Below are 27,131 nucleotides of genomic sequence, written 5' to 3'. Positions count from 1 at the left end.
ACACTTCTCTTGGAAGCTATTTTCAGTTCTGAGTCAAATGGGGCAGAAGTTTGATAGAACTTCTTCTGTTCCAAATTCAGTACAAACCCTTGTACTAAGGCCTGGTGAGATAAGCATGCAACTATCTATAAAGGCTCTTCGTTTCTACAACTAGGTCTTAATATAGTTCTCAGATGAGAAAATTCATCTTCCTATACATAGTGTATGAAACATCTAAAATGTCATGTATGCCCTAACAGGTAGATGGAGGACAACTGCCAAAGTTTTCTCTTTGGCATAGACAAAGATCCCTTCCTGGGACCTCCACTCTTGTGCCCCATCTACTTCAGTTTCAGGCTGTTTCGCTCCAGCTTTTCCACCTGGTGAAACTGACTCTCAGGCAGGTGGTCAGTTGCTACCACCTGTTTTTTTTTTAATAGGGAGATGATTTCCTATTTAGAATCTGGATGGGGTGGAGCAGGAGCTTCTCTCTTCCCTATGACAAAAAGAATAGCTCTGGCATTCGCTTTTAATTTGGACTGCCAGTCCAAACATGCTAGTACAAACCCAGCATTGAAGGGACAACAAATAAAGGACTTTTATTTTAATAAAGGAACTGAGGAATAAGTTACCCACATTGCGCTACGTGAGGCTGAAATCTTACGCCAAAGCTATCAAGTATTAACCCAATCAAATGAAGAGATAGAGGGTCAAAGAGTGGAAGCCAAATAAGGCTAAACAATTGATCAGAGGCTGAACTGAAAAGAAATAACATGCCCCAATGTTGCTGTCCTCTGTTTTCCCTGCTAACTTTACCTTTCTTGTTCCAGTTCTCCCAGGACCTTTGGGCATTGGGCCTGAATGTGAGAACCAATCAAGGCACCTGGTTTTAAAAGTCCCTGCTTTTTGAGGGCCTCTAGCCAAGACCACCACGAGACAAAGAAGTTTCTAATCTAAAGATTCTTTCTCCCTGAATCCCCCGCCCCAAACCCCACATCTCTCGCTCAAAAGAACAGTGATACTAGCTATAGAATACACAGCATTGTCAACTAGCTGGTCAGCCACTCACAAGTTAGCCTCAGGCTCCCAGTCCTACTACAAACGTATTGCCTTGTCTGACAGATAGTACAGAACTATTTTTTTTAATTATTATTTTTAATTGAACACTGTAAAAGAAAATAAAAAAAGAGGGGCAAAAAAGAGTAAAGCACAAATTAACAGACTAGAGATTTACAAACATCATAAGATTAAGTAAGTTAAGTACAGATTCTCAGAATAATGTTAATTTAGTTCTACATATTTAAATGCCGTATGTCATTTTAAAAGTACAGATCATTATTAAAATCAAATAAACGTACAAGTATCAACAACAGTAATCAGTACAGTATGAAGTGTAAGTTGAAATGAATAAGTATAGTATTATCTAGTCAATAAGAAATCTATCCTTATTTAACAAATCTTCCATGACTTAAATGTTAGAACTTTATGTTAAGAGAAACCCACATGTTTGATGTCATACAAGCCCATGGGTATAATTATAGTCCAACAATGGTTTCAGTGTTAAATTCTGTGCCAGATTTATAGAAGTATGAGTTTATTTTAGACATTGAGGCACACTTCTATTATGTAACTGCCATTCTTCTGAAGGAATTGTACATTTGTATTGGGTTACTTTTAATGATACGTGATGATGATTATGATGATGATGATTTTGCTGAATTGTTTATTTTTGTTGTATGCCACCCAGAGTCACATTGTTTGGGTTGGGTGGCCTTATAAATACTGGAAATACATTCATACATACTTTCCAATGCAAATCATAGAGTATCCAAGTAACATGTATAAAGCTAGTTTGATATACTTCATAGAAATATAAAGTTTAAAAATATTTAATAGAAAGATGGCAAGTTGGAAAGAGAATTCAACTTTTAGAATTTGTTTCCTTCTATTATAAATCATTTTCCAACACTGAAAGTGAAAGAATGATCCAACCTGATTGTTCCATTTCCAACAGTTTTTAGAAAAATGAATTACCAGTTTAACAATTAATACTGAAGTGATATACAATCAATAAAACATCACATATCAGTTTTCTCTAAGTGTGATATCTATTATAAATCTAATATTTTCTTCCATTGTTGCCTATGTTTAATATGTTTCTTCCTACTGTTGCATATCAATGGTTCTGTCTAAATCCTGCATCCATTTAATCCTACAATTTCATTTCTGAGTCATGCTTCACCAGCAACTTATAAATAAGGTCCAACAAGTATTCTGAATTTTGTGATAAAATGTTTTCAAGTTGAATCATCATATCATCAAAATGTATTTTTGGTTAAAGACCAAACACAAGAAGACCAACAGTACAATAACTATAAAAGGTTTTTGTTTTAATTTGTGAGAAAATCCTAAAACAAATAATAGCTAACAATTTATAACATGAGGAAGGAACCAGAAGGCTTATTATTTCTCCGCTGGCCAAATTTCTTTGTATTTTCATCTTTGTGAAAATAAATGTCTAATAATGAAGCAGGAGATAAATAAATCTGAGCTAATTCTTTTTTCTATGTTTACTCCACACTTTAAAAATGCTGCTTATTATTGAATGATCTCTTATAAATTGTCTATTTCTGTTTGTATCAAGGACAGTAAATAATTTAAATTGTACTTCATAATAATTAAATTTCTAGTTGAGCAATGGATCATTGCTTTTCTTTTCCTGATTCATTTCTTTCAGAGATAGATAAAATGAGTAAAATATTAATCCCTTCATCACCTAGCAAGATATATTTAATTCAGTGAAATATTTCCTCTTTTGTAATTTTATAATGGCTATTGCAGAATGACATGTTAAAGACTCTGTGAAGACAGTTGATTTTATTATTCCTCAAGAGTAATCTTAGATGTAAATTGAATGGCTTTACTTAGAAGCCAGATGGCCTGTTGATTCTGGATATTTAATAGATTGTCCTAGATTGTAGGAATTTTCATTACCTACCAAGTGAAAAACATTTGCAATTGCATTTATAATGAGGCTAAAAAAACCCCCACAGGCTTACAATTTGACAGTGTTTTGGAGTACAGGCTGGAAATTCTACTTAAAATGTCTGCAAAAAGAGTTGCTATGAAGATTAAACTGAATCTGAACTTGTGGGATCAGAAGTGCCATTAACATCTTGCTTAATTTTCTCCTTGACTGAAGTATGCAAAAATCACTGAGAGCAAGTGATCAAGAACAATTTTATGTTATCTCCAAAAAGATTCCCAGAAAAGAAGACAATCTCACATTCTTGTGGTGTATTCATAAAAACCACAGAATGATATAAGACAGGTCAAATGTATTGAACCAATTAAACGTGAACAAGGAGAAGCAGCAGCATCCAAAGGAACCCAGAATGATTCCAAAATAACATGTTTGACACCAGTATATAAGTTACAGCACTTACATGAGGATATCATCATGCATGTGTCATAATTTTGCCCTCCCCTGCCCATCCCCCACAAATGCCCATGGCCAAAAACTCAGTATGAAAGACTCCTTGCTGGATCCAGGTGTGTCCTCCTCCTCCTCCTCCTCCTCCTCCTCCTCCTCCTCTTTTCCTTCTGTTTGTTAGATGTATATCCTGTCTTTCCTTATGAAAAACAGCATTTCTGCTGTACTTAGTCATTCTTGTAGACAAAATAACTTCAGAGAACAGAATGTGATATATCACTCCCTACATGCAGCAAAAACAAAAACCAGAAATAAATTTTAAAGAGAAAAAGACAAAATGCTTGTTCCTAAAGAGGTTAATGAAAGTATTACTTAGAAATTAGTTTGTCCATAAACTCTGTTTGGGGCCAAAATCTCGGTGGTAGAAAATTAGGAAAATTGCTTTAGATATAGAACACCTTAGGTGTAGGGTTACAACATCATTCCAATCATGCATGAATTTTTGAAGTTAATGGCAGTGACTAGCATAGAAAGGCAGAGTGAAGTGTAGAGTCTGTTTATTTAACAATTTATTTAACGTTATTTGTAGCCCATTCTGATCCTGATGGTCTCTCAATGGAAAACAACAAAGCATAAACCACAAACATTAGAAAGATAAAATGCAATACAGTTGAGACAAGGCGTAATCAAGCTGCCAGTGTTAGGCACCTACAGTCAATTAGGGTTGAATGTACGATGGAATAATAGAGATTTTACTTGTGGAATGCAAGAAAGGTTGGGACCGCTCATGCCTATGAAACATCTTCATGGGAAGGTATTTCATCAAGTGAGGCCACCACAGAGTGTTGTTTAATAACCAAGAGAGATAAAGAAGGTTATTTAAAAGTTTTTGAGCATTTCCCTCCATCTTTGTCTCTGGAAAATGCTCTGAATAGCATTTAGTTAGCACCCTATTCAAAATTACAAACGTGTTATATAAGCTCTTATCTGAGATATTTTCTGCATCATTTAACTCTCCTTCACAGGGGAAAAAACATATCAAGTTTCTTTTTTATTAACTGCTAGTCTTATACACATTATTCTGGGATATTAGCTTAGCAACATATAATACCAGTTTCAATTTCAACGCTAGATTCCATCTGATTCTTCACTAACCTTCAGAGAACAGACAATCCAATACAAAGACTTCTGAGGTAAAACCTCTGACGTCAGCTAGCCAAACTGAGGTGATAACATGAAACTTCTTTAGCTATCCAACTAATTAAGAAACAAAACTCTCAGAATTTTTTGGGAAGGAAATGTTATCATCTTAATTAAGATTAAAATCTCATAGGTCGTAGAAACAGGATCAATAGGTAAGACCATCTGAGGCCTGGCAAAAGATTTCTTGAAGAAACAGGAATTTTCCCTCACTTGTATGAATTTCCCCCCAGATTTATACAGTTGTTTCAGTATCGACTGATATTAAAGACTGATAGTGATGTTCCCTTTCTTCTGTTTTAATTTACAGTCTTTGTTCAGTCTGTAGTATGTGCTTATTTCACTTCAATTTTCTCACTTTTATAATGATTACCAATTGCATGAGCTCATGCAGTATGTGTGTTGATTAAAACATACAAAAGAGGTTTCTGGCAGCAGTTGCACAATTACATCAACTTTTTAAATAGTCCGGTTTGATCAATATTTAATCTATGAATACCTGCCATAATAAATTATAATATAAGAAATTTTGTATCAGTTCTATAGTGTCTTATAAGAAATTTTTCCAAGTTAAATTGGAAGACAGTGGAGGAAAAGGCAGAGGAAAGTAGTAAGGGGAATATTTCCTTACCACCAACTGGAATCTATGGGAAAAGTAAGTGACAATAAGAAGCAGAAGAGTGCAAGGTACTAACACCGATTTGCTTGTGAGACAGGATGTTCTGAAGAAACCACAAACTCTTAAGGTAAAAAAGAGCTATCTAGAATAAATGGAATAAGTAAATAATCTCAGAATATTGAAAAAAATGTAAGTAATAATGGATAGATGAATCTGTTTCAGTTCTTACCACTACCAGCACAATATTTATGCATAATTGCATTTACACATCTTCCAACACAACTGCATATGCATTGTATTTCTACAGCATTCTATTATGAATCGATCATGACTACTCCATTTGTTTCACATGAGTAAGACATGGATCAGCTGGTTGGGGGAAGACAGATCCAGATCGTTCTCCATGGGAAGGGAAATTTAATTGTTTTCTCCAGGTCTTGTAGAAAAGTATATCCTCCTCTCCTAGTTAGTAAGCACTATTGAAGAGGTCATTGTAGCAAATAACAACTTCAAGCACCAACAAGAACTCTTGGGGGCAATTGTGCAAGGGAAAAGTGCCCAATCCCTCTCTAACACACCACTGTTCCCTCAAAGTTGTAAAAGAAAAAGGAAAACAGGCAATCACTTGATAAACATACAACCAATTCTGAGTCTAAATTGTTACCTTTAATTATCTTTATGGTTAGAGATTTGAAAAGTGGAAACTATTTTTTTCAGAAGCCTGAAAAATCATGATGTGAATGAATATTTAAAAATGGTTAGGTTTCGTATCTTAAAACCTCATCATGTCTTCTCCTAGTATTAGTCTTTGAAAACCAGGATGATGATTTTCATGTGCTTATTTTATAAAGAACAAGAGAGTCTATTTATTTAAATCAGTAGTTTCAAATACATGTTTAACCTTGCTGAGATCTCAAACAGAAATGAAGCCAATATCCTGCTGCTATTCAATTCAATATATGATGGTGATTTCACACTTGACTACCATTTTGGACCTTTTTCTAAATTGCTTTTCCTATATTTTGACACCAGGCAGAAAAGAAGCATGGTTCAGAAATTAGATATGGTTGAAGCATAAAAACATAATAATAACCTTAACTAATAAGAGATAAGGGATGTATCATGTATCTTGCAATTAACGTACCTTGTTCATCTTCGTCTCTATCTGTGGGAATCTTTGATTGAGCTTTGCAGAAATATTCCCAGAATTTAATAGGTTATTTATTTCAGTATGCAAAGCATCCAATGTAGAGATGGCTTCCAACCAAAACAAATAATAAAAAGTAGGAACAATAATCCAGAAAAAAAAATATTTGCAGCAGTCATAATTTAGACAAAATGATTATTCAGGAAGTCAAAAAAGCAGGCATTCATTCTCCCTTAAAATCTGCTGTACCAGAGCAATTCTCAACCTTATGACATGATCTCCCTACCACAGCTTCAGAACAGTTGCAACAAAAATTCCTTGCCAAAGTATCACCACCTTTTAGAGCATGGTTTGGACTTGTGGAAAAAGAATTGTTCTATGGGGTCTAGCCACAAATGGTATGAGGCAAGTTAGAAGCAATCTCAGGCTTGCAAGGGCTCCAGCAACCAGCTAGCAGATGACCTTCTCCTCTACTGTTGTATTATTTCCAAGCTTCTACTTTACCATGCGGAATGAATAACATATTGAAGACAGGAAATAACATCCTCGGCTGCCTCCTCCCAGCATTGGCCAATTCCCAATAACTCCCATAGGGAGACAGAAGGCATCTGTGACAGCTGTTCATTGCAGAATTGTCCCCGCTTGCTCACCTCCATGAGTTTCCAGTGAGGCAGCTGTTTGTGTTGGGCCACTCCAAAGAAATGGCTTATTGTGTACAATCAGCTACCATTTATACAAGGTTACAGCACTTGCACAGAGCCACCAGTCTAGCCCTCAGCCCCTTTGCAGTAGTTTTGCACTGTAGCATGAATGGCCTGCTTTGCTCTGTCATCCCATACAGTGCTCCCTACAGGAGGCACATCCCTCAGCAGAGATGGGATGAAGCAAGAGTTACTCTTAATAATCTTCTGTCCTGCTGCTTGGCGGAAAAGCCATGAACTCTCGTTGCAGCATTTCCTCTGCAGCATGAGCTGAGTCAGTAGACAAGTGGATCAACTTTTCAAGACTTAAGCAAGTCTCAGGTATTCTTGGGTCATGTGAATATGGCACCCATGTGGCTCTTTTCACATATGAAACAAATCTATTCTATTGAACAAATGTCAGAGAGATACGGCACCATAAATTTTGCTAGGACATCAGTATACAGAGTGGAATTTTAATGTACCTGGAAGAGCATTGTTATCCTAGGATGACCATTTGCTTTAAGCTTTAAATCTCACATACCATTGTCATGAAGATTAAAACAGAGCTGCAAGAGGTCCATACATGTTGTTGAAGTCATGGGGGTAATAGTGTACTAGGTCAATGTATTTTTCATAACTTGTATATTTTATCAGTATGTCAACAGATATCTCCCATGTTAGCTGAAACTCCAAAATAATTTTTAATAATTCCCAAAAGAATATCTCAAAACAATCCAACCTGGAGAATACAACTTCCATAATAGTTGCCCATCCATAAGTGAACAGTAGAATGCATTTTATATATTTAGGGCAGAAACCACAGGAGAGTTCAGCACGCCTCCTGGGTATTGTGCCTCTTCTCTTCTCCCTTGCAGTATCTGAGAATCCCTCAACAGTCTAGTACAGATTTTGAGGTTGTACACAGGCTGCTGGCTGCATTTGGGAGGGAGAAATTGCCCCATTTTTTTTTTTCCACTGATGATAGCAGTTCCATTAGTGGAAGAACTTCATGAGATACCACACATTTTGTTTATAAGCATCCACATAATAGGCATTTGCACCTCAACAGTTTTCATATCTACAGTATATCTATTCATTTATCTTTTATTACTTAAAACGGCAGCATAAAACAATAGTTATAAAGCAACTTAGGCTACTTGATGTTATATTGTCAAGATTATACAGCATTGCTTTTCTACTATATTGGAATTTTATTAGCTTCTTTTTTAAAAAAAAAAGAAAAGAAAAGAAAAGAAATCTGTTGTATAATCTACTGTGATGTTTTTCTTGTGCCTTCCCAAGCAGGTATAATTAAAATATCCATGACACAGCATTTAAAACTTGCAGCTTTGAACTACTCCATCAGTGCATCAGGATATCAAAAGCACTTCAAAAAAGATTATTGGAAGCTATCATCCAAATGCATGAAGTGCTATATAATTGGTGGAAGAAGCCTTAAAAACTTCCCAAAGATTTCCCATTTATAAATAAGAGCGTCGTCAGTGTTACTGGAAACGTAACTTTCCTCACAGAGAATTGTGTTTGTAAGCTTTTCTGAAATCTATGTTGCAGTTCAAAGAATTCAGCCAGGAAGGATTACATACACAGTCAGGAAAAATGGCAGCTTTCAAACACTGCCATTATAACTGTTCTGTGCAGCAGTTTTCTGCAGTGTTGCAGGGGCCACAGCTGGTTTGTTATGTGTTGTAAGTTGAGGCAGCTGCAGGCCTGTTCCAGCAATTGTATTGAATATACAGGTAGTCCTCATTTAGCAACTGTAGGCACACAACAGTGATGAAAAAGTAACTTTACAATCAATCCTTGCATTTACGACTTTGGCAGGTCTGTAAAGCAAAGGAAAGCTGGAGTAAGATCATAAGCATAGTCGTGGTTTAGTGACCACTCCATTTAATGACCAATTTGCCAGTCCCAATTGTGGTCGCTAAATGAGGATTACCTGTAGTCCCCCTTTCTTACTGAGTTTTCTCATCTGTTCTGAACACACATTCCTACTCAGTAAGATTGCAGAGTTTTGTACAGGCTTTAGCAAAAGAAAAAAAGAAAGAAAAAAAAACACCACAAAAGTATCTGGAGGCAACCCGACTCTTCTGAAATCTCACTGATGAAATCTATTAGATATATTCAGCAAAGTTGTCTTCGCCAAAGAAGCTTCTCTACTTGTGAAAGTCTCCGTGGCAGCTCAGTCCCCAGTAATGCAGGGCTTCTCATAGATAGGTTTTTGTGGCTGTCTCAGTGGAGAGAATCTCACAGAACAAGTAGGTGCCTCTATAATTTTGACATCACCAATGCAACTTTGGAGGGACGGAATTTATCTCCACTACTTGGGTTGGGAGTTTTAACTTTTTTTGCAATGCCGGAATTAGCATATTTGTATCACATACAAGCTTTCCATTATATCAAATTGGCTTTCATTATACCAGATTATGTAATTCTTTAACTAGGTTTTTGCCTATTTTCACTTTATGTGAGTCTCAGGTTGGGCTGTGAAATATTCTCTAAACTCATATACTGTAGACCTATTTAATTAATACATTTGGTAGAGTGAAGATTGGGTTTGTGCACAAAATAAAATAAAAAATCTAAAAGCAAGAGTTGGCTTCAGCTTGCAGAATCTTAATTTAGTTAATTACAGAATTAATAGAAATTTCCATGTTTACATGCAAGCTACATGTTTATGATTTCTGTTAGTTGAGAACTCTGGAAAAGCAAGGTTCCTGATGGTGAGAATAGAGCCTTTTGGGCATACATAGTAGAAGCTTAGATTCATCTTTTCATTGTTCTGTTCACATGATGGTTCATTCAGTTATGTGGTGAGAACAGGATATTCCCTGCTAAGGCCACTGTCATAGAATTCTGGGAAAAAAGTGATTATCATCCCTTTTTTAAAACGAATTTTTTGGTCCCCATGATTTAGATAAAATATATATTTAAAAAGCAGTCATCTGTGTGTCCTTTATCCTAAATTACAGTGCATTGTAAACAAGCAAATCTTAACACCATATGATCTAACAGTGGGTATATTTTCCCCTATGTCCCTGATTAGTAGTCCCACTCCTATCTGCCACTCTAGTTTTAAGGAAATGGCTTACAAAATTGATTGGCATTTTATCATCCAGTCTCAGACTGAGCAGCTGATATGCGACTGCCTACAAATTCTCAGAAAGGGTAAAACTTTGTTCTTTTTTTTCTGTTTATCTTCAACCCTAGCCCTTTGGGTCATCTAGACAAGTATCCTACAGTATGTCTTACCCCTCTTAAGTGAGTTTTCTCCCAGCCTCACTCACTACCCCATACCTTCTAATTAACTTAAACTGATCAGTCCATTTTAGATTTGCCTACCAACTTTACTCTAGATAGAAACCAACAGACCAAAAGGCCATCTTCAACAGCCACTAGAACTGTCTAAACCAGTGATTGCGAACCTTTTGGACTCGGCGTGTCAAAAATTCAGAAAATGCCTAACTTGACTCTGTTGGCCTGTCACCCCCCACCCTGAACAAAAGAGAGACAATTCTGTACATATCCATTGATTTTAAAAAAAAATACAGTCCAATCATGTGTGGTGCTATTATATAAAGAAACAAAGTAATTACAAAAATGAAATACAAGTAAAACCAACTCAGTTTCTTTGGTAACTCAAACAGGGAGAATAGTTATTGTTGAGTGTTGGTGAACACTGGCGTGTCACCCAAAACGTTGTGGTGTGTCACCTTTGACACGTGTGTCATAGATTCACTGTCACTGGTCTAAACTATTTTAGTCATTATAGTAACTTTAGCTGCCAGCCAGAACCTTCATTACTCAACTTCTTCTCCCCAGGATCCTTTCTGATCTTAACATGTCCTCTGGAAGTTTTTACGACTCTCCCTTCATGCCAACTGCATATCTACTGTCCTCCTTCTGAGAGAAGCTATACAAGTCCTATTCTCATATCCTATCAGTAAAGCAAAATACAGAGCTAAAACAGTTCAGGTTACTCTCCCTCCTCCCAACACCCACTCCGCAGTTTACACAGATGTGAAATTACATGGTTAGCCAAGGTGTCTGCAGGTTTGTTACATTTTTTTTTTCTCCCTGAGCCTGGAGCAGGGAAATCACTGAGACTTTGGGTGCCTTAGCTGCCTGAGTGAGAACTTGTTCCATCTGTTTCCACTCTGCTTCCCTTAAGGCAAAGGTAGCTAAATAGAGCAAACGTTTCCATGGGTTCAGGCATGTAGAAGGAGATGTTCTCGTACAGATGCAAAGAAATTCACTTCAGGTCTCCAATCCAATTGTACAGAAAGATTTATTGAATAAGGGTTCAAACTCATATTCAACTTACTTATTTACAGGCCAGTAAAGAATAATGATTTAAAAAGAGATGCCTCAGCAGGTGACAGCATCTGCCTGACTTTGTCTGGATTTGGAAGTGTAGCAGAGTTGGGAATACCAGGGATGTAGGCTAGACTGGAAAGTCAGAATTCCTGATGCTACATGATCTCATACACTGACTTTCATCTAGTAAGTTAACCACAAACATGCAGGAAAGAGCATTAACTACACCAAGAACAATTGGCTAGGGTTTATGCTGTTTAATTTGGATGACTGAATGATAGTCAGAAGAGAGAGATCATGGAGCATTTATTGGGAAAGGTTACTTAGGTAGGTGAGAACGAGTGAGGAACTAGCAACCTTCCTGTCAGATAGTCTTGTTTATGTGCAAAGGGATATTAGCATGGAAGTAGAGAGAAGTGTGAAGTGGAACATCTATTCCAATTAACTTGGATGAACCTTTAAGGATGGCAGGCCAGCTAGAGATGGGCTTTCTCACAAATTCATGGAAGATATCATTTTCAATGGTTGCTATTCATAATTGATCTATATTACTACAGTAACTCTCTCAGGATCAGTTTCATGAAAGCATAAGTGAAAAGGTGTTCTTACACTTGTGTTCTCCTTATGAACTTGTTTTATTGACTATTGTGGAAATCAAATACTCAATGACATAAGCTTTTGGTTTAATCCAATAGTATTTCTATTTTTTTAAAAAAATTGTTATATGACTATACAAGTGATTAGATTAATTGCTATATATTTTAATACTCTGACAATGGGAAGCCAAGGGACATAAAGTAAATCAGTAGCAGCCAGCTGTGCAAAATGGATAATGAGTAAGTGCTTTCTCTTCCCCCTAATTTGGATATAGCATTCATAAGGATCTTGTCTAGAACCTGATGGACCCAACTTCTATGCATTCATTTAATTCTTTTTATAAAACATTGATATGGGGAACTCCCAGGATATCACTAAGTTTGCCATATTGTGCCATTTTTAAAACTTATACCACTGGGGATGAGAAAGAAGCTGGAGTATTGGAGCTGCTGCTGCTCCTCCCGCCAGAGTGAATCTGCTTTGCAGCTGTTCTCACAGCCCATCTATATGTCAAGCAGACCAATGGAGACTGCCAGGGACTAGCAAACCACAAAACTAGATTTCAGTGATACATTAGATGATGTTAAATGAAGGTACACATAGGAAACCATGAGTTACAGATTGTGGTTAAGGTGCTAGGCAAATACAACATGGTGGTCCTCCTATTGAGAAGAGATAATATGTATTGAATTGTGGAGCAGATGGATGAGAATTTTATTTTTTTTATTTTTTTTGCACAAGAACTTATCAAAATCCAATAATATTTTCTATTTCATTGGCAGCAGCATTCCCTGATTTCATATAGAAGTGTTCCCAATCCTCCCTGGAGATGCTGGGGACCTCACTTAGGAATTTTTGTATAGAAAACAGCACTCAGCTATGCCAATATATACCTAAGCGTGAGCAGTGACATGTTTGTGAGTGTTAAATATGGCAGTTTCTGGGAGGTAGTTGACATTCAATATTCTAGTTGATGCACTATACAGATTAAGTTGGCACTAAATCAATGCTAATAAAAACAATAATTCAAGTGACTAGAGCAAAGCCTCCCCCACTCCCCCTTCCAGCCCACCACACCTTCAGTGGAATGCTTGTTAAATCAGGAGGTGGGAGTTACACATTTCCCATGTTGCTTGAATATTAGTTTTACTGATGCTTGAGTATCAGTTTTACTGAGTGAAGTCCCTATACCAGTGTTTCTCAACCTTGGCAGCTTGAAGATGCGTGGACTTCAACTTCCAGAATTCCCTAGTCAGCATGCTGGCTGGGGAATTCTGGGAGCTGAAGTCCACACATCTTAAAGTTTGGCAAGGTTGAGAAACACTGCCCTATACTACTGCACATGTCATATGCAAAACTTATTTTCAGTCTTATAGGCATGTGCCTGCACTGAGTTCTGCCTGAAATGTCATCAGCCTGATTGTCTATGTCTCCTTTCTGTACCTCATCACACAGGTTGTGATGCAATTATCAAAGCATCACATTCATGGCTTGAGACATACAGCTGTTCACCACTACAATGCGTGTTCTGAATGCACCTTCTCTGCTAGTAGCATTAAAGTTAGAGGAGATTTATGTTCAATGTCAAGCTTTTTCTTCAAATGAACGTGGAGAATAAAAAACTTCTGTTTTCCACATTACATCAAGTGCGGCTATTGATTTCAGCATTCCAATAATGATCATGTCCTTCAGTTATGACAAGCATGAATATTATTGGCAAGAGCATTTTCCTATTTTTCATGTTTCAATTCTGCACATCTGTTAGAACTGTGAATTATTAAAATTCTACTTTTACCTTCTACAAAAGTGCAATCTTTCTTCTTTGCTTTTTTAAAAATAGAAAGTAAAAGGAAGGGAAATTGTGGCTGGATACTTTATCTAATTATCTGATTTAGTCACATATCTGATTAGACACATTTCGAGATAAATGTTTGCTGATGTGCATTCATTTTACAGTATGAATTGCTCTGAAAACAAAATACTGTGTAGCACCTAAAGACATGTAAATAACTATATTAAGGTCAGTGAGATGTTTTTAGAAACAGGAAGAGTCTGAAGAAAAACAAGTGATTCAGCAGATGGATTATGTAAGCAAATACCAATCCATACCTGTTTACTGCTGTAGATAGACTTTCAGTCAACACTAGATTTCACAGTTAAAAGTGCCAAAGAATGCTATTCTTCCATTGTGTGGTCATTAAATTGCATTGGAGTGAATCTCTTTCCTGGCATTTTTCCATTTAATCTCCTACGCTTGCAGAAATAGCCTGTTTCCATTTTCCTGAAGTACATCTTGTGAAATGTGAGACACACAGTACTTGAATATCTGTTAATGGGTTTTTTGGGGGTGGGGAGGAGGGGGTGTTATATTAACTGATAAAACAAGCAAATATTTTTCACTCATTTCTTATAGTTGATCCTATATATATGAGAAGACAGAACCCTAGTTTTTCCATGGAAATCAGTAAAAGAAGGCTGTGGCATTTTTCTACGTTTTATTAAAATTGTGGCATTTTATTTTTGAAAAATGAAACAAATTACAGTCTTCAATTTTCACAGACTGTGCTTTTAGATCAGGCTTTTAATACTTTTTAAGAATGGAATTTCCTGCTAAAAACTTATCATATGTTTGCATTTCACAATCCAGACACAGAGTATCTGACTATGGAAAAACAGTACTGGGGCTTTATCATTTTTTGCAGATCATGTTTTTGTTATAGTAGAAATGATTGTGTGGTCTGGGGTTAGGATAATGATGATCATGACTGTTGGCTCCACTCAGTTTTCGTGCCCTGATGTGCTGTGTTCACAGGAGCCTATTTATGATCCTTATCTTTCATATTTTCAGGGCAATCTTGCAGTGCAGATAACACCATAGATATGTGTAGGCTGAAGACAAAACCAGAAGGTGTAATCCCCATTCCATTTGCTATATAAATGGAAGGAAAGCCTTCTAGCATTGCTCTATTGATTGATTTGGCTAGAATCTTTGATAATATATTGGCTCCTTTAATGGAAGTTATTACTTGGCTTTGGAAGGAGAGAATGTGCTCAAGCTTAAAATTGGAAGGCCGGATTCCTGAAAGAAGTGGCTGTAAGTAGCATCAACTTTGTCAGATGGATCTCCCTTAAATTATTGTGTCACTTGCCTCTGTCTTCTGGCTAATGCATTCATGACTCTTTCTTCTCTTCTCCTTTTCAGTATTCTGAAGGTATACTTGTTGCAGCACCTAGGCTAGGTGTCCCTCTTATTACATTTACCTGTTTTATTTTTTCTGAAATTGAGCCCTTAGCCAGAATTGTCTGAGCTGCTTCCCTTAGCAATTGGTTACTCGTGAGATTCCTCAAGTTCATTTCACTCAACTAAATTGATTCCCACATGCTTATGAAGATTGCTTTTTTGCTGAAGGCCATGGTGGAAGAGAACAGTCCCATATCATTATAAGTGATAACGCAGCTCAAAAATAAAAACCAGTGAAAATGGTTGGCAATCTGGCTGTGTATTTTTAATCACATAAGTCATATCCTGTCTGTGAAGAAGCTTCCACGATTATCTGTACTACGCCCTTGCATGGTTTATCTTTTCTGCCCCCTCCTCCCATTTTTAAGATGTTGATCAGGTTCAGATGGATCAGGAATGTGGAACTGTCAGAGCTTTTTGGCTTTCTGCATATATGTATGTGAATATGAGTGTGTGTGCGTGTGTGAATGGGATTATAGGGTAGGATCATCTGTATGTTTTAGGAAATCGTTACAGTACAGTAGAAAGTTGTGTGCTATGTATAAATCTTCGATAGGCGGCAGTAGGATAGACACAATGAAAAATCTGAAGAGCCACAACCTATTGGTGTAGAAAGTTCTCCAGCTGCAATGATTGGGTGAGATTTCCCTCCCCATTTTTGTACTGCTCTGCCATTCAATTACATTTCCTTTTCAAGTGGTAGGGTTCTTTTGCTAATGTACAACGTACTCATTGAAAGACAGGCTAGCTCCTTTGAGAAGCATGTTCCCAAACTATACGGTTAATTCTGAATATAGATCAAGACAATTTTCCTACTCATTCTTAAAAATGAAAGGAACATAGGAACTGGGAGGGAGGGAGGGAGGAAGGAAGGAAGGAGGGAAGGTAGGAAGGAAGGAGGGAAGGAAAGAAGGAAGGAAGGAAGGTTGCTGCTGTTCTTTTCTTATTGGAATATATAGAGGACTGTTGACATTTTAAAGCTTTTTATAGATTTCTCCTATGTAGCAGAATAAACAAGCAATATGAATGTTGATATGTGAATGTACTGCTTTATCACAGCTTTCAGTTAGGGCACTATAGTATAAATATTAACATTGTAAAGGTGAATCATTCTTCCAGAGGAAAAATGTTTGTTTTGAAAAGAGACTGTGCCTAAACAATAGATTTGAGCTGACTGAAATACAGTCTAGGTGCTCTTTGTGTACATACTGTTCAATATAGTTTATCACCAGGCAGGCATAGAAGAATAAGGCAGGGGATCAAGGCATGGAGGACTATTTGCTGAAGGGATTAGAAACTTACCTGGAGTATTTATGGTGGGTATATATTAGATATGCTGTTTTTTAAATCTATAGTTCTTAAAATAGTATTTCCATAGATGTAGCTATGCAGCTCCCCACTAAAATAATTAGTCTTGCAAATCTTTTAATCATATCTGTCAACTTTTCAAAAGGCAACAAGGGGGAAATTAAAGGTTTATCCTCCTTGATCTCTTTTCCTAAAGGCAAAGATAAATAAAACAGAAAGTTTGCTTCTCATGACCAGCCACAGCCTCAGCACTCTCTTTCTTAATTCTTTCTTCTTTGTCATTCTATTTCTCCAAGATCACACCCATTTTGACTACTAAATGCATTTGATTCCTTTCAAAGATGTTTTAACAAAAAAGAAAATAGTACATGTAAACAGGGTATATAAACATGATGTCTAAACAGAAGGCAATGCCACCAATTTAGTATTGATTTGCTACTCAGTTAAGAAAAGATTGCCGACTCTAATATGAACATACATGCATAATACCATGTTATTCAGCTATGTATAAGGATATATACAGGTATGCATACACATAATTGGTTTTTTTTTCCCCTGTACTTAGGTTTTCCAAATGAGCCAGCTGCAGTCATTGCACTTACCACAATCAAGGAGTGGCTAAGCAAGAACGATAATGAGGTATGGCTATAGACACAATCTTATGTTAAGATCTGTGCTTCAGAGTTTGTCTTTAAAGAAATGACAAAGAAATAGAATATTGATTCCTAGTATGTGAAGTAGCATATAATATACCCTGATGTCAAAATATATATGGTTTGAATAGATTATAGAAAGACGTCCCTATTAGGAAAAAAAGAGAGTCTTCTGTGGCTTTTATATGATGGCATGTTAGCATCACATGAAACAGTCTATGATACTTTCCAAGGCTTTTGCACACAGTCCCAAGATTGGCATACATGCCAGTATGGGACTTGATAACCCTGAACTTCATGCTTGCTATGACTGAATGATGAATGAAAGGCAATCTTAAGTGGACTCCTAACACATTAGAAGTTATGCATGTAATGTGTTGAGAATTAGGCTTTATAATAAGATATTACCAAGTAAGATATTATCAAGATATCAGTAAATATCTGCTTGTTTGGTTACTGGTTTATTTTAAAATTGTTTACCCTGATGTTCTGGTTCAGTAGTTTTAAACAAATAACTGCAATAATAAATCATTACAAAAAAAATAATGCCAACATTGAGCATTTTTTAAAAAATCCTATCCCAAGTATAATACAACTGGATGACTCATATTAAAAGGTATGCTTATCAAATGCTTTGTTTAGCTTATGATTAGAGGAATTGGTTAAAATATAATTACTATCTACTGCTGTGGCTTTGCAGTTGTAGCTACTGCTTATAACTAAAAAAAGAAAAACCCTTGGTAGTATTCCTTTTTCTGTCTTCTCCAATCACTCTGAGAAGTATATGGTGTAACAATGGAGCAATCAGAGATGACAGAGTGAAGAAAAATATCTTGATATGTTAAATATATTAAACAACCAGTAAACTTTTTTATGATCAAAATTATTTGCAGTGCAATTCTATTCATATTTACCCAGAAGTAATTTCCATGGAACAGTTAAGTTCCGAAGAATTTAGGTTCATCATATTTGGGCTGCAAAAATTCTGCTAAGACTGCCAAATGGTAGCAAAGAATTAGTGTTTTCTGTATCTCTTTGCTGCCATTTTGTCCTTGCTCTTTTTTTTTTTTTTTTTGCAACCCAGATATGCTAACCCTAATGGAATTTGCTTCTAGAATTTGCCTGTAGGACTGCAGCTTTTAACTAAGATTTTGAATGAGGTATTTTGTCTAGAATAATTCAGAAGTACACTAATTCATACTGATCTTGCTATAGTTGAAAGTGAAAGTTGGGGGATTTAACCATTTTGTTTAAATGTGTTGTATAAAATGATTCAAACTATAATTATGCATTTACCTTTATACATTATAGTTATTTGTTCTTCTATTCTGCTTTTTCACCTTCATTCATTTTATTTGAAGGGCTTGACAAGCATTTATGTATTTATTCTATTTCTATATTGCCATATCTTCTAAAGATTCACATTGTATTATGCATAGAACCAGATTATGGGCTTAATCCAAGGTAGTCCATTCACACATGTAAGATGTTCCTCACACATATAAGAGCTGCTAAGTAGCTTCCACCAGAATGATATATAAGAATGAAACTTAATCATTAAAGAATACTTTTACTGCTTGAGAAAAAATTTGTACCATGATTTGCAAGAATTGTGCAATCTTTTGCATAATGGCCATAAAGAGAACTAGTATGAACAGTATAATTAACTAATTCTATTTCTAATCTGCCTAGTAACAGAAGTTATACAATCTGTTGTAGAGTGAACATGTAAAACTGAGTATAAAATTATTTTAAAAACATGCATAAGTGTTTGTATTATAACCCTTGCAAATATTCTCTTTTCTCATACTTCTTTGGATCCAGCTGATTGTTAGCAATTATAAGGATTAAAACAATAAGGCAGGCTTTTTAAAGAAGAGGCTCAGATTTTTCAAGTAAAATTTAGGGAGCTAATCTTGTCTCTAAAATAAATTTTAAAACTGTTTCTTTAGTTAACAAAATAGCTGTTCTGGTCTGCTCACCAAGTCTTTCGAGCTTTCAAAAGACTGGAAAGACTTTCAGAAGAGTATGAGATTAAGTGTATTCATCTGAAATATGTTCTATAGATGTCAGCAGTTCTTAAGTAAATATATTCAGGATTTATTACTGAATCGCCATTGCAAATGAGCAAGCACCTAAAGTTCTTACAACACATACACACTTACTGTAATAAAGGATATAGAGTAAAAGTTACTGTATGCTAAATACAAAACTCAGGAGGTTGGAAGCGATTTCTGCAATTAATATAGAAGGTAGACCATCCCAATTCTGTAGGCTAAAACCGGCAGAATTGTGATGGTCTACCTTCTGTATTAATTGCAGAAATTGCTTCCAACCTCCTGAGTTGAATGGAGTAAATATTAAACTTTGAAAAGAAAGCAACAGACCAAATGATGAGTTTTTCTGTATGAATTGGTATGGTCTTAAAATATAGACTTTGGCGGAACTAATTTCTCGGACATGTTTTACATTGAAGTCTGCTGACTTGCACTAGAGGTAAATTGAGTATGGTGACAGTATATTATATGTACAGAAATGCATTGCGATTAGTTTACAAGAATGGCAGTTGTCAACAATATTGGACTAATTCTTTGCAGCTGCCTTAGTTATCTCTTCAGTAAACTGCATTTTCAATTTTTAAAATGTAGTCTGAAGGTTTAATATAATTCTTTGGATTACAGAATAGGACCTGGCTCCGTGGTAGAGGAAACTATCCCTTCAGAAGGAATTCATTTGAGAAAAGCACATTAAGCCCATTGAGTGGAAGGATGCTGGTTTGGTGACTAGGTCAAAGATAGTGCCTCTTGTTTGCTCATTATAATATTGCAAAAGAAGGCAGATTTGGGCTACTGGCTTCAATATTCATTTCTCTCTCCTTTCTAGAAATCTTTGCAATTCACTGTGCTTATTTTGGATACTTCCATCTGAAATTTGCATTCGGTGAAAAAGATCCAGAATGGCATGGCCTTATAGACTATGTTGTACAGATATGGAACTGCAGGCTTAGGCTTAGGGTTGACTGCTAATGAAATTAATGGACTTGGTGAAAATTAGTTTAAGTTCCACTTCCTGCAGGAAATGTTGCATTGTTCGGTTTGGTTCTTTGTGCAGCCACCCAACCCAAGTTTTATTTAGCTCACTCTGTTTCTTGGCTGATATTATTATCCTCTACTGCTGATAGTTTCTGACTACCTCAGCTTAATGCTTATTTAGTACCATTGGTGTACTTGGAGCTGTATTGAACATTGACCTGGCACCTTCCCAGCCCAAATACTCCTCCCATTGTTCACCCACGGCAGAGCAAATTGGTTATGACAAGCCAATGAGCAAAAAAGAATATCACAAAGACTTCAAATTAGTTTGCCCCTAGAGCAGATGTGTAGAAATACAGTTGGTGGCATTGTTTTATTGATTTGCTAAGAGGGTTTTTTTCCCCCAACCTTTTTTAATCTCACATTTAAAAAAGTCATAATATATCAAGGAAGGGGAAGGAGGAAAAAGGTAGAGGAAGAAAGCGAGTTCTTCCAAAGGAGAGCAAAGTGATAAATTATTAATGGAGATTTATTTCTAGCTCAGGTTTCCCGTTATTGATGTTCTTGTTTGTTTAGACAGAAATTGCTGACTTTTATGTCTGAATGTTTCTAGAAGGGAGGCTTGAACCCTGCAGCTCCCTCCTTCTCTGCTGATGTAAAGGACCAGGTTGGTTTCTTGATGGGACACAGAAAATGAAGCCCCCAAGGAGCTTGATTGCACAACTAATGGATGACATTCTGGATACTTAAATATTATTTCTGATATAGTTGAATGATCCACAGTATGATCTACAGTATAATTAAGGTATTCTTATTAAATGACCAATGCCCAGGTGTTTTGATGGCAGTAGCAAAATTTTTATTTATCGCCTTAGTTTATAGAAACTGGTCCTGTCTATGTAATGTTAACATTATAGGATTTCTGCCTTTTATGTAAGTATATATGTGTGTGTGTGTGCATTTGTGTGTGTATGAGTGTACACACACAGAGACACACAGACATGCATTATTGGTGTGCTGTATTTTTTAAATTGTGTGACTTGGTCTTGGGCCATGAATAAATAAATAAATAAATAAATAGCCAGCTCCTAGTAATGAACTTATGAATTAATGGACTTAAACAGTGCTAATACTGATGAACAAATCACAGTTATTAGATATTCTGTTATTTACAACAACAAGAACAAGTAATCTTCATAATAGGAATTGACAGCAGATCTTTCATTTTTGGTACTTAGAATATACTCATAAATGAATCTAGGTTTGTTCACCTTAGGTTGTAATGAATCTTAAAATTTTGTTCATACTTCATCTTCCAGCAGAAAACTTCATCATTTAACAAAATTCATTAACATAGAAATGTTGACAGTACTTTTTAGAAAGCAAGGGAAAAATATTTTTGCTTAGAAGACCTTTGGTTTTGTTGTATTTAATTAAATATACACCTTTGGATGTTCACTTCCTCTCTACCCCCACTTTCTTTATTTCTCACTAAGGACCTATGTACATATTTCTGTAATGGTTGTGGCAACAGTAAAAAGTCAACTGAATCAGTTCTGCATATAAGGATCAGTAAAATTAGCAGCACAGTATTTCTTTTTAAATGCAGTGTTCTCTGGGGTAGTTGAACATTAGCTCCTTCTATTTCTATATTCTAATTAAAGTAATAATCACAGGTTGTTGATTGAAGTGAAAATCAGCCATCATCCTGCTGTCATCTAGCTTAAGTCAATAATGGGAAAATCTATTTTTCAACTTTATATTAAAAAAAGTTTATCATCTCAGTTTATACCACATATTTTCAGTTATGTTAAAGAAAATTTATGTTCATTTAGTAAGACTTCCAGTGAACTTACCTTCATCCATTTTTTTCTTTCTTTTACTTAAATGAGTCAATTACTTTCATTTCATAATAAAAATAACTATTATTAATAAAACATTATTAATTTTATTTAATTTGTTAACATTTAATTAATTTGAAGAAATAAGGTTGTAATATTCTCTCAGAGGAGCATGTGCAATTATTTTAATTGCCTCATGTTTGTCATGTCTGAAATGGAGACCTTATTTCATTAGATGCCTTATTGATGAACTATATCAATAGAAAAGAACTTTGGAGTTTAAAGAATTATTTTCTTGGTGTTATGTCAGAGTTCTAAGAAGAAGAGCCCACAATACAGGTCAGTAGTGAAAATCCTACAGTTAGAACTCAGGAATCTAAATCTAGGCCTGTCTGAGCCTCTCCAAATTTAATACCAGATCACAGAGGGCAACTGCATGGATTCTCAGCCTTCTGGATGCTTTATTTTTAGAGGATTATATTTATATTTAAATAAATAAGTTGTGACTCTCCAGATATACTTGGTCTGTAAGCATCATCTACCATTATGTTAGCTGGGGTTTATGGAAACCAGAACTTAGCAACATCTGGAGAGAGATGATCCATCATGGTATAACATACTTAAAAGCAGTTTATGGTGCAGCCATTGTTCTAGCTCCTTGAACTCTTTGCTACCTCTGGTGTTTTGGTAATCAAGCACTCGGTTGATTCAATGCCATAGCCTTGGGAAATAATCCAGTTAATATGTATTATTCCTTGGATTTCTCCTGGGAGCGATCATTGCTGTCTAGAAAGTCGGGAGCAGGGAATGGATGCTGAAATCATTTTCAAAACATTACATACCTAACTGATACCATCCTAGTTGTTCTTAGCATATGTTTGCAATTCCAGGGCAGAGCCCTTTATAAACCTTGAGGTAACTCAAAATATCTCACTGGGAATAATATGAGATATTTTCTGTAACCCTGTTCTGAAGAAATATTAAATGCTATCAAATTTCCACTTCTAGGTGGGAGGGGAAGACCTTGTTAAGAGCTAGATGCCAGTCAATACTTCTTCATCAAGCTTTGTATATGATTAATATATTGTTGTCAGGCTTCACTCAGACCAATACTTAAACTAGAAGGCTCACAGCCAAAGATTCAGTGACATAGCTCTAATACTTTGATTGCAGATACTAAAAAAGCTCTTAATAATTAAGAAAACTGGCTAGTGCAAGCTATAGAGTCAAGATAGATAGATAGATAGATAGATAGATAGATAGATAGATAGATAGATAGACAGACAGACAGACAGACAGACAGACAGACAGACATCCCAAGATTTAATACTTGCATTTTTTTTTCCTCCTGTCTATATATTGTAATGGAATAAGAGCTGATGACTTCTCAGAGAGAGAACTGGCTAGATATAATGCAATAATATATGCATTATTGCAATGAACCAGTCTGGCCTCAAGCCCTTTCTTTTGGACCTTGACCACTCAAGCCTTCACAATTATTAAAAGTAACAACTTGATTCTCCATAATTGCTAATTAATGCCGCTACAACAAAGCTCTTAATTGTATGGATTCTTTGATATTTATATTTGTTATCCAACAATTGACACGTTCTATGCTATGTTTTATTTTGCATGGCTGAGCAGGAAACTGTTCCTTGAATGCCAGATACAATAAATCAACTAGTTGAAATCAAGTGACAGTTTAATTGTTCTGCTTTCTTTTCCAGTGCCAATGCCCCAGTTATTGCAGCCATGTATTTTCAAGATAATTCAGAGTAAAGAAAATATTAAGCTGAAATCTGTTTGAAGAGCAGGTTGTTAATTATCACCAGCTTGCATACAGCCTACAATATCACTTTTATTCCTATATTTCTATATTGTAATGGGATTTGAACAAAACATGGAGAATCTATAGTATGTCTTCCCCAACCTAATTTTTTCCAATGTATTGTGATTCCAACATTCATAATTCCCCAGCTACATGGCCAAACCTATTAAAACTGGAGAGCATCAGGATGGGAAAACTGCTGCAGTAGATCACATTTATTACTTATAGAAAACATGCACACTATTCATAATTTTTATTTGGTGGTTCCAATATTTTCCTTGCTTTAGTTATATTTTTTGTAAAGTAGTTCATTCTTTTGAAAGATATTATACATGGTTATACATGTGTTGAATTTCTTGCAGCACTTACTTTGTCAGCCCTCTGCATTCATGATTTAATAAGTGATCCCTTTTTTTAGAGCGATGATGTGAATTAGCACTGAGGCAACTCTTCTGTACTTGCAATCTTTCTCTTTATCTAGTTACTCAGGTTTCTATCCTGTTCCAATCTGAAGATTCTGTATCCTTAATGTATAAATGTCCCTCTCTACCTTGCATTGTTAGAATGTTCAAGATCGATAAACTGCCATTATTCTGAAACTCTAGTGAACTTTATATTGTCCAGTTGCCATCACCAACATTTTGGTAGGAGATGGCTGGATTTTAAAGCTGCTAGCTCAGAGATAGAGATACTGGTGATAACCTATGATAACAGTAACCTCATACTTATTCCAGATTTATAATATTCTCCATTCAAGGAAATAAGTGGTATTCAGGTAGAATTTTACAGATGCACAATGTCTTTGTATAGTCCTTCTGATATGCACGTCTGGCAGACCACAGACAGTGAATTTTCCACTAGGACATTGATGCCTATTTTTATTCACTTTTTGTGGGAAATGAATCAGAAGCTTCCAAGAATCTGACTGGAAAACTATGTCTTGTGCATTTAGCCAATTTGTCAGAATTTTGCTAAATTATTTGCTTCTGGTGGAAATTCCATAGTTAGCTGGTATAATAACAGTTTCGTTTTTTTTTTTTTTTAACAGAACAATCCCGTTACTTTTAGAAAACTAAATTACCTCTGTTATACATTTGTGCCAAGGGCCCACACCATTGGGATATCCCTGTAGAGGGGACAGAGCTTAAATCAAGCTAATTGCATGATGCAAGATGTCATACCCAAAATATGTATGATGGATTGTTAAGCACTGCTAATACTTGGTGAAAGCAATCCCTTAGAATCCTTGAGTAGTGTCTTTAATTAAAAAATATGCAGACAAGGTAATCCTATTCTTTGGAGCTAAAGAGGTATATAGAATAATTTTTCATGCAAGGGAAATTGTATCCTGCCATTAAGCTTATGTGCCTAGCAGTGAAAGCCTGACCATATCTACAGAAGTAAGTCCCACTGAATGTGCCATTTTAAGTCAACCCACTGGAGTCATCACAGAGGTTTTTCAGTGATTATTTCATTATTCACAATCATCCGGCCACCATATCATGCTCTTGTGACCTCCCATTTGGAGTACTGGGATGCTCTACTTGGGGCTGCCCTTGAAGAGCCTTTGGAAGCTTCAACTTGTGCAGAATGCGGCAGCACAAGTCACTAATGGCACCAGTTTTTCGGCGCATATAACACCACTACTGCATGAGCTGCATTGGCTGCTGGTGTGCTTCTGGGTGAAATTCAGGATGGTGGTTGTCATCTTTAAAGCCCTTCATGGCTTGAGATTGAGGGACTGTCTCTCCCCAGTTTCTACCCTTCTGATCTGATCTGGCAGGATGGGCATGTTCCGGGTCCCGTCAGCCAAGGAATGATAGTTGGTGGGGCCCAGGAGACGTGCCTTTTCTGCTGTAGCACCTGCCCTATGGAACATTATTCCTCCAGAGATTAGGATGGCCCTGATCCTGCTGGCCTTTCACAAGGCACAAAACACCTGGTTCTGTGCCTGGGCCATGGCCCTGAGTATGTGAAGGGTTGTGTCTCCTGGCTGTGCAAGTAACTGTCAATTGTGATAGCTTCCTCAGCTGCTATGTATTTTAATTTTTGTGTTGTTGGTTATAACGGTTTTAATTTTATTTTAATACTGTTTGCTGCCCAGAGTCACTTGTTGAGATGGGCAGCCATATAAATTGATTAAGAATGAATGAATGAATGAATGAATGAATGAATGAATGAATGAATATCACAAAAGGATTAAATGTGCTTTTTCAGACCAAACTAAGCCAAAGTATGTCTCCTATGCTTCGATGACAGAGCAGTGGGATAGCTATTATATTGTTGCATTTTACTGTCTAGGTCCATGGATCCTGCTAAACCTTGTATTTTAAAATATGAACTGTTGAATCAGTGGCCTAATTTAAAACTTTAATCCATAAACCATAGTTTACACATGACAGTAGTTGGATATCACTTCATGCTGAACCCAAACCAGTGTGGCCTGGTGGTTACAATGTGAACTAGAACTAGCAATACCCAGGTTCAAATCTGCCAGCTGTGGAAGTTCACTTTGACTTTAGTCCAAACACAATCTGTCAGTCCAACCCAAGTAAACATATCTCATAAGGTTATGGGGATGGGGGTGGGTTGGAAATTAGGGAAACAAATACACTTAATTGGATCCTGAATGAAATTATTACAAGTCTTTCATTCACAGTGCTTTTCTTCATAAAAGCATTACTTTAATTCCTGCCAAATCCTAGCATCTCAAGATACAGTTTGAAACACATGATTCTGACATTTAATAGATAAGGTGATAGCAGTCAAGTATTTCATAGATATGATATTAGACTATATGCTGGAGAAGGTTAAAAATGTCTGTCCAGTTGATATGAAATGACAGAGCTGGTGTTATGAATGCTGTAAATGAGAATTGGTAGGAATATGAGGGATGGTCGTCCCAGAGGGAGTAGAAAAGCAGCTGGTGTAAAACTAAACAGAATAATAAGGGTAATAGAGTTTAAAAAATGAACGATTGGATATTTATTATGACACACAATGTAATGCTGTCATTTAGTCAATTCTGCAGAAATAATGGAAGATCTGCTTAGGCAAAGTTTGAATGATGGACACTTCCTTGGTATTTCAAGGAGCTTAACATTGCTTCTGCACTTCCTGCTTTGTCTGTCTGTCTGCCTGAGGGTATGAAGGCAAGGCATGGAAAGGAATTTAGAGCCAGTAATAATGGCAGAAATTGAATTAAGCTGATCTTTATCATAGAAGTTGGAGTCTA

At 36.1% G+C, this 27,131-nt stretch overlaps 1 protein-coding gene across 4 annotated transcripts in view; it reads left to right on the top strand.

The window, feature by feature from the left end:
* MACROD2 (mono-ADP ribosylhydrolase 2) overlaps window positions 1–27,131 on the top strand; it is a 1,000,449-nt gene that overhangs the window by 611,277 nt on the left and 362,041 nt on the right. For all 4 annotated transcript variants that reach the window (XM_088134414.1, XM_088134430.1, XM_088134411.1 and 1 more), the window contains exon 8: window positions 17,108–17,181. In XM_088134414.1, the coding sequence (XP_087990540.1) occupies window positions 17,108–17,181 (74 nt within the window). The remainder of the gene's footprint in view (window positions 1–17,107; window positions 17,182–27,131) is intronic.

The sequence above is a fragment of the Python bivittatus genome, unplaced genomic scaffold (assembly GCF_059951505.1).
Source record: "Python bivittatus isolate LINGU-HERP-01145 unplaced genomic scaffold, Pbiv_v1 ctg000020_np1212, whole genome shotgun sequence".
Lineage (NCBI taxonomy): Eukaryota > Metazoa > Chordata > Lepidosauria > Squamata > Pythonidae > Python > Python bivittatus.
Note: the sequence above shows the minus strand (reverse complement) of the source record. Positions and strands in the feature narration are given on the sequence as shown.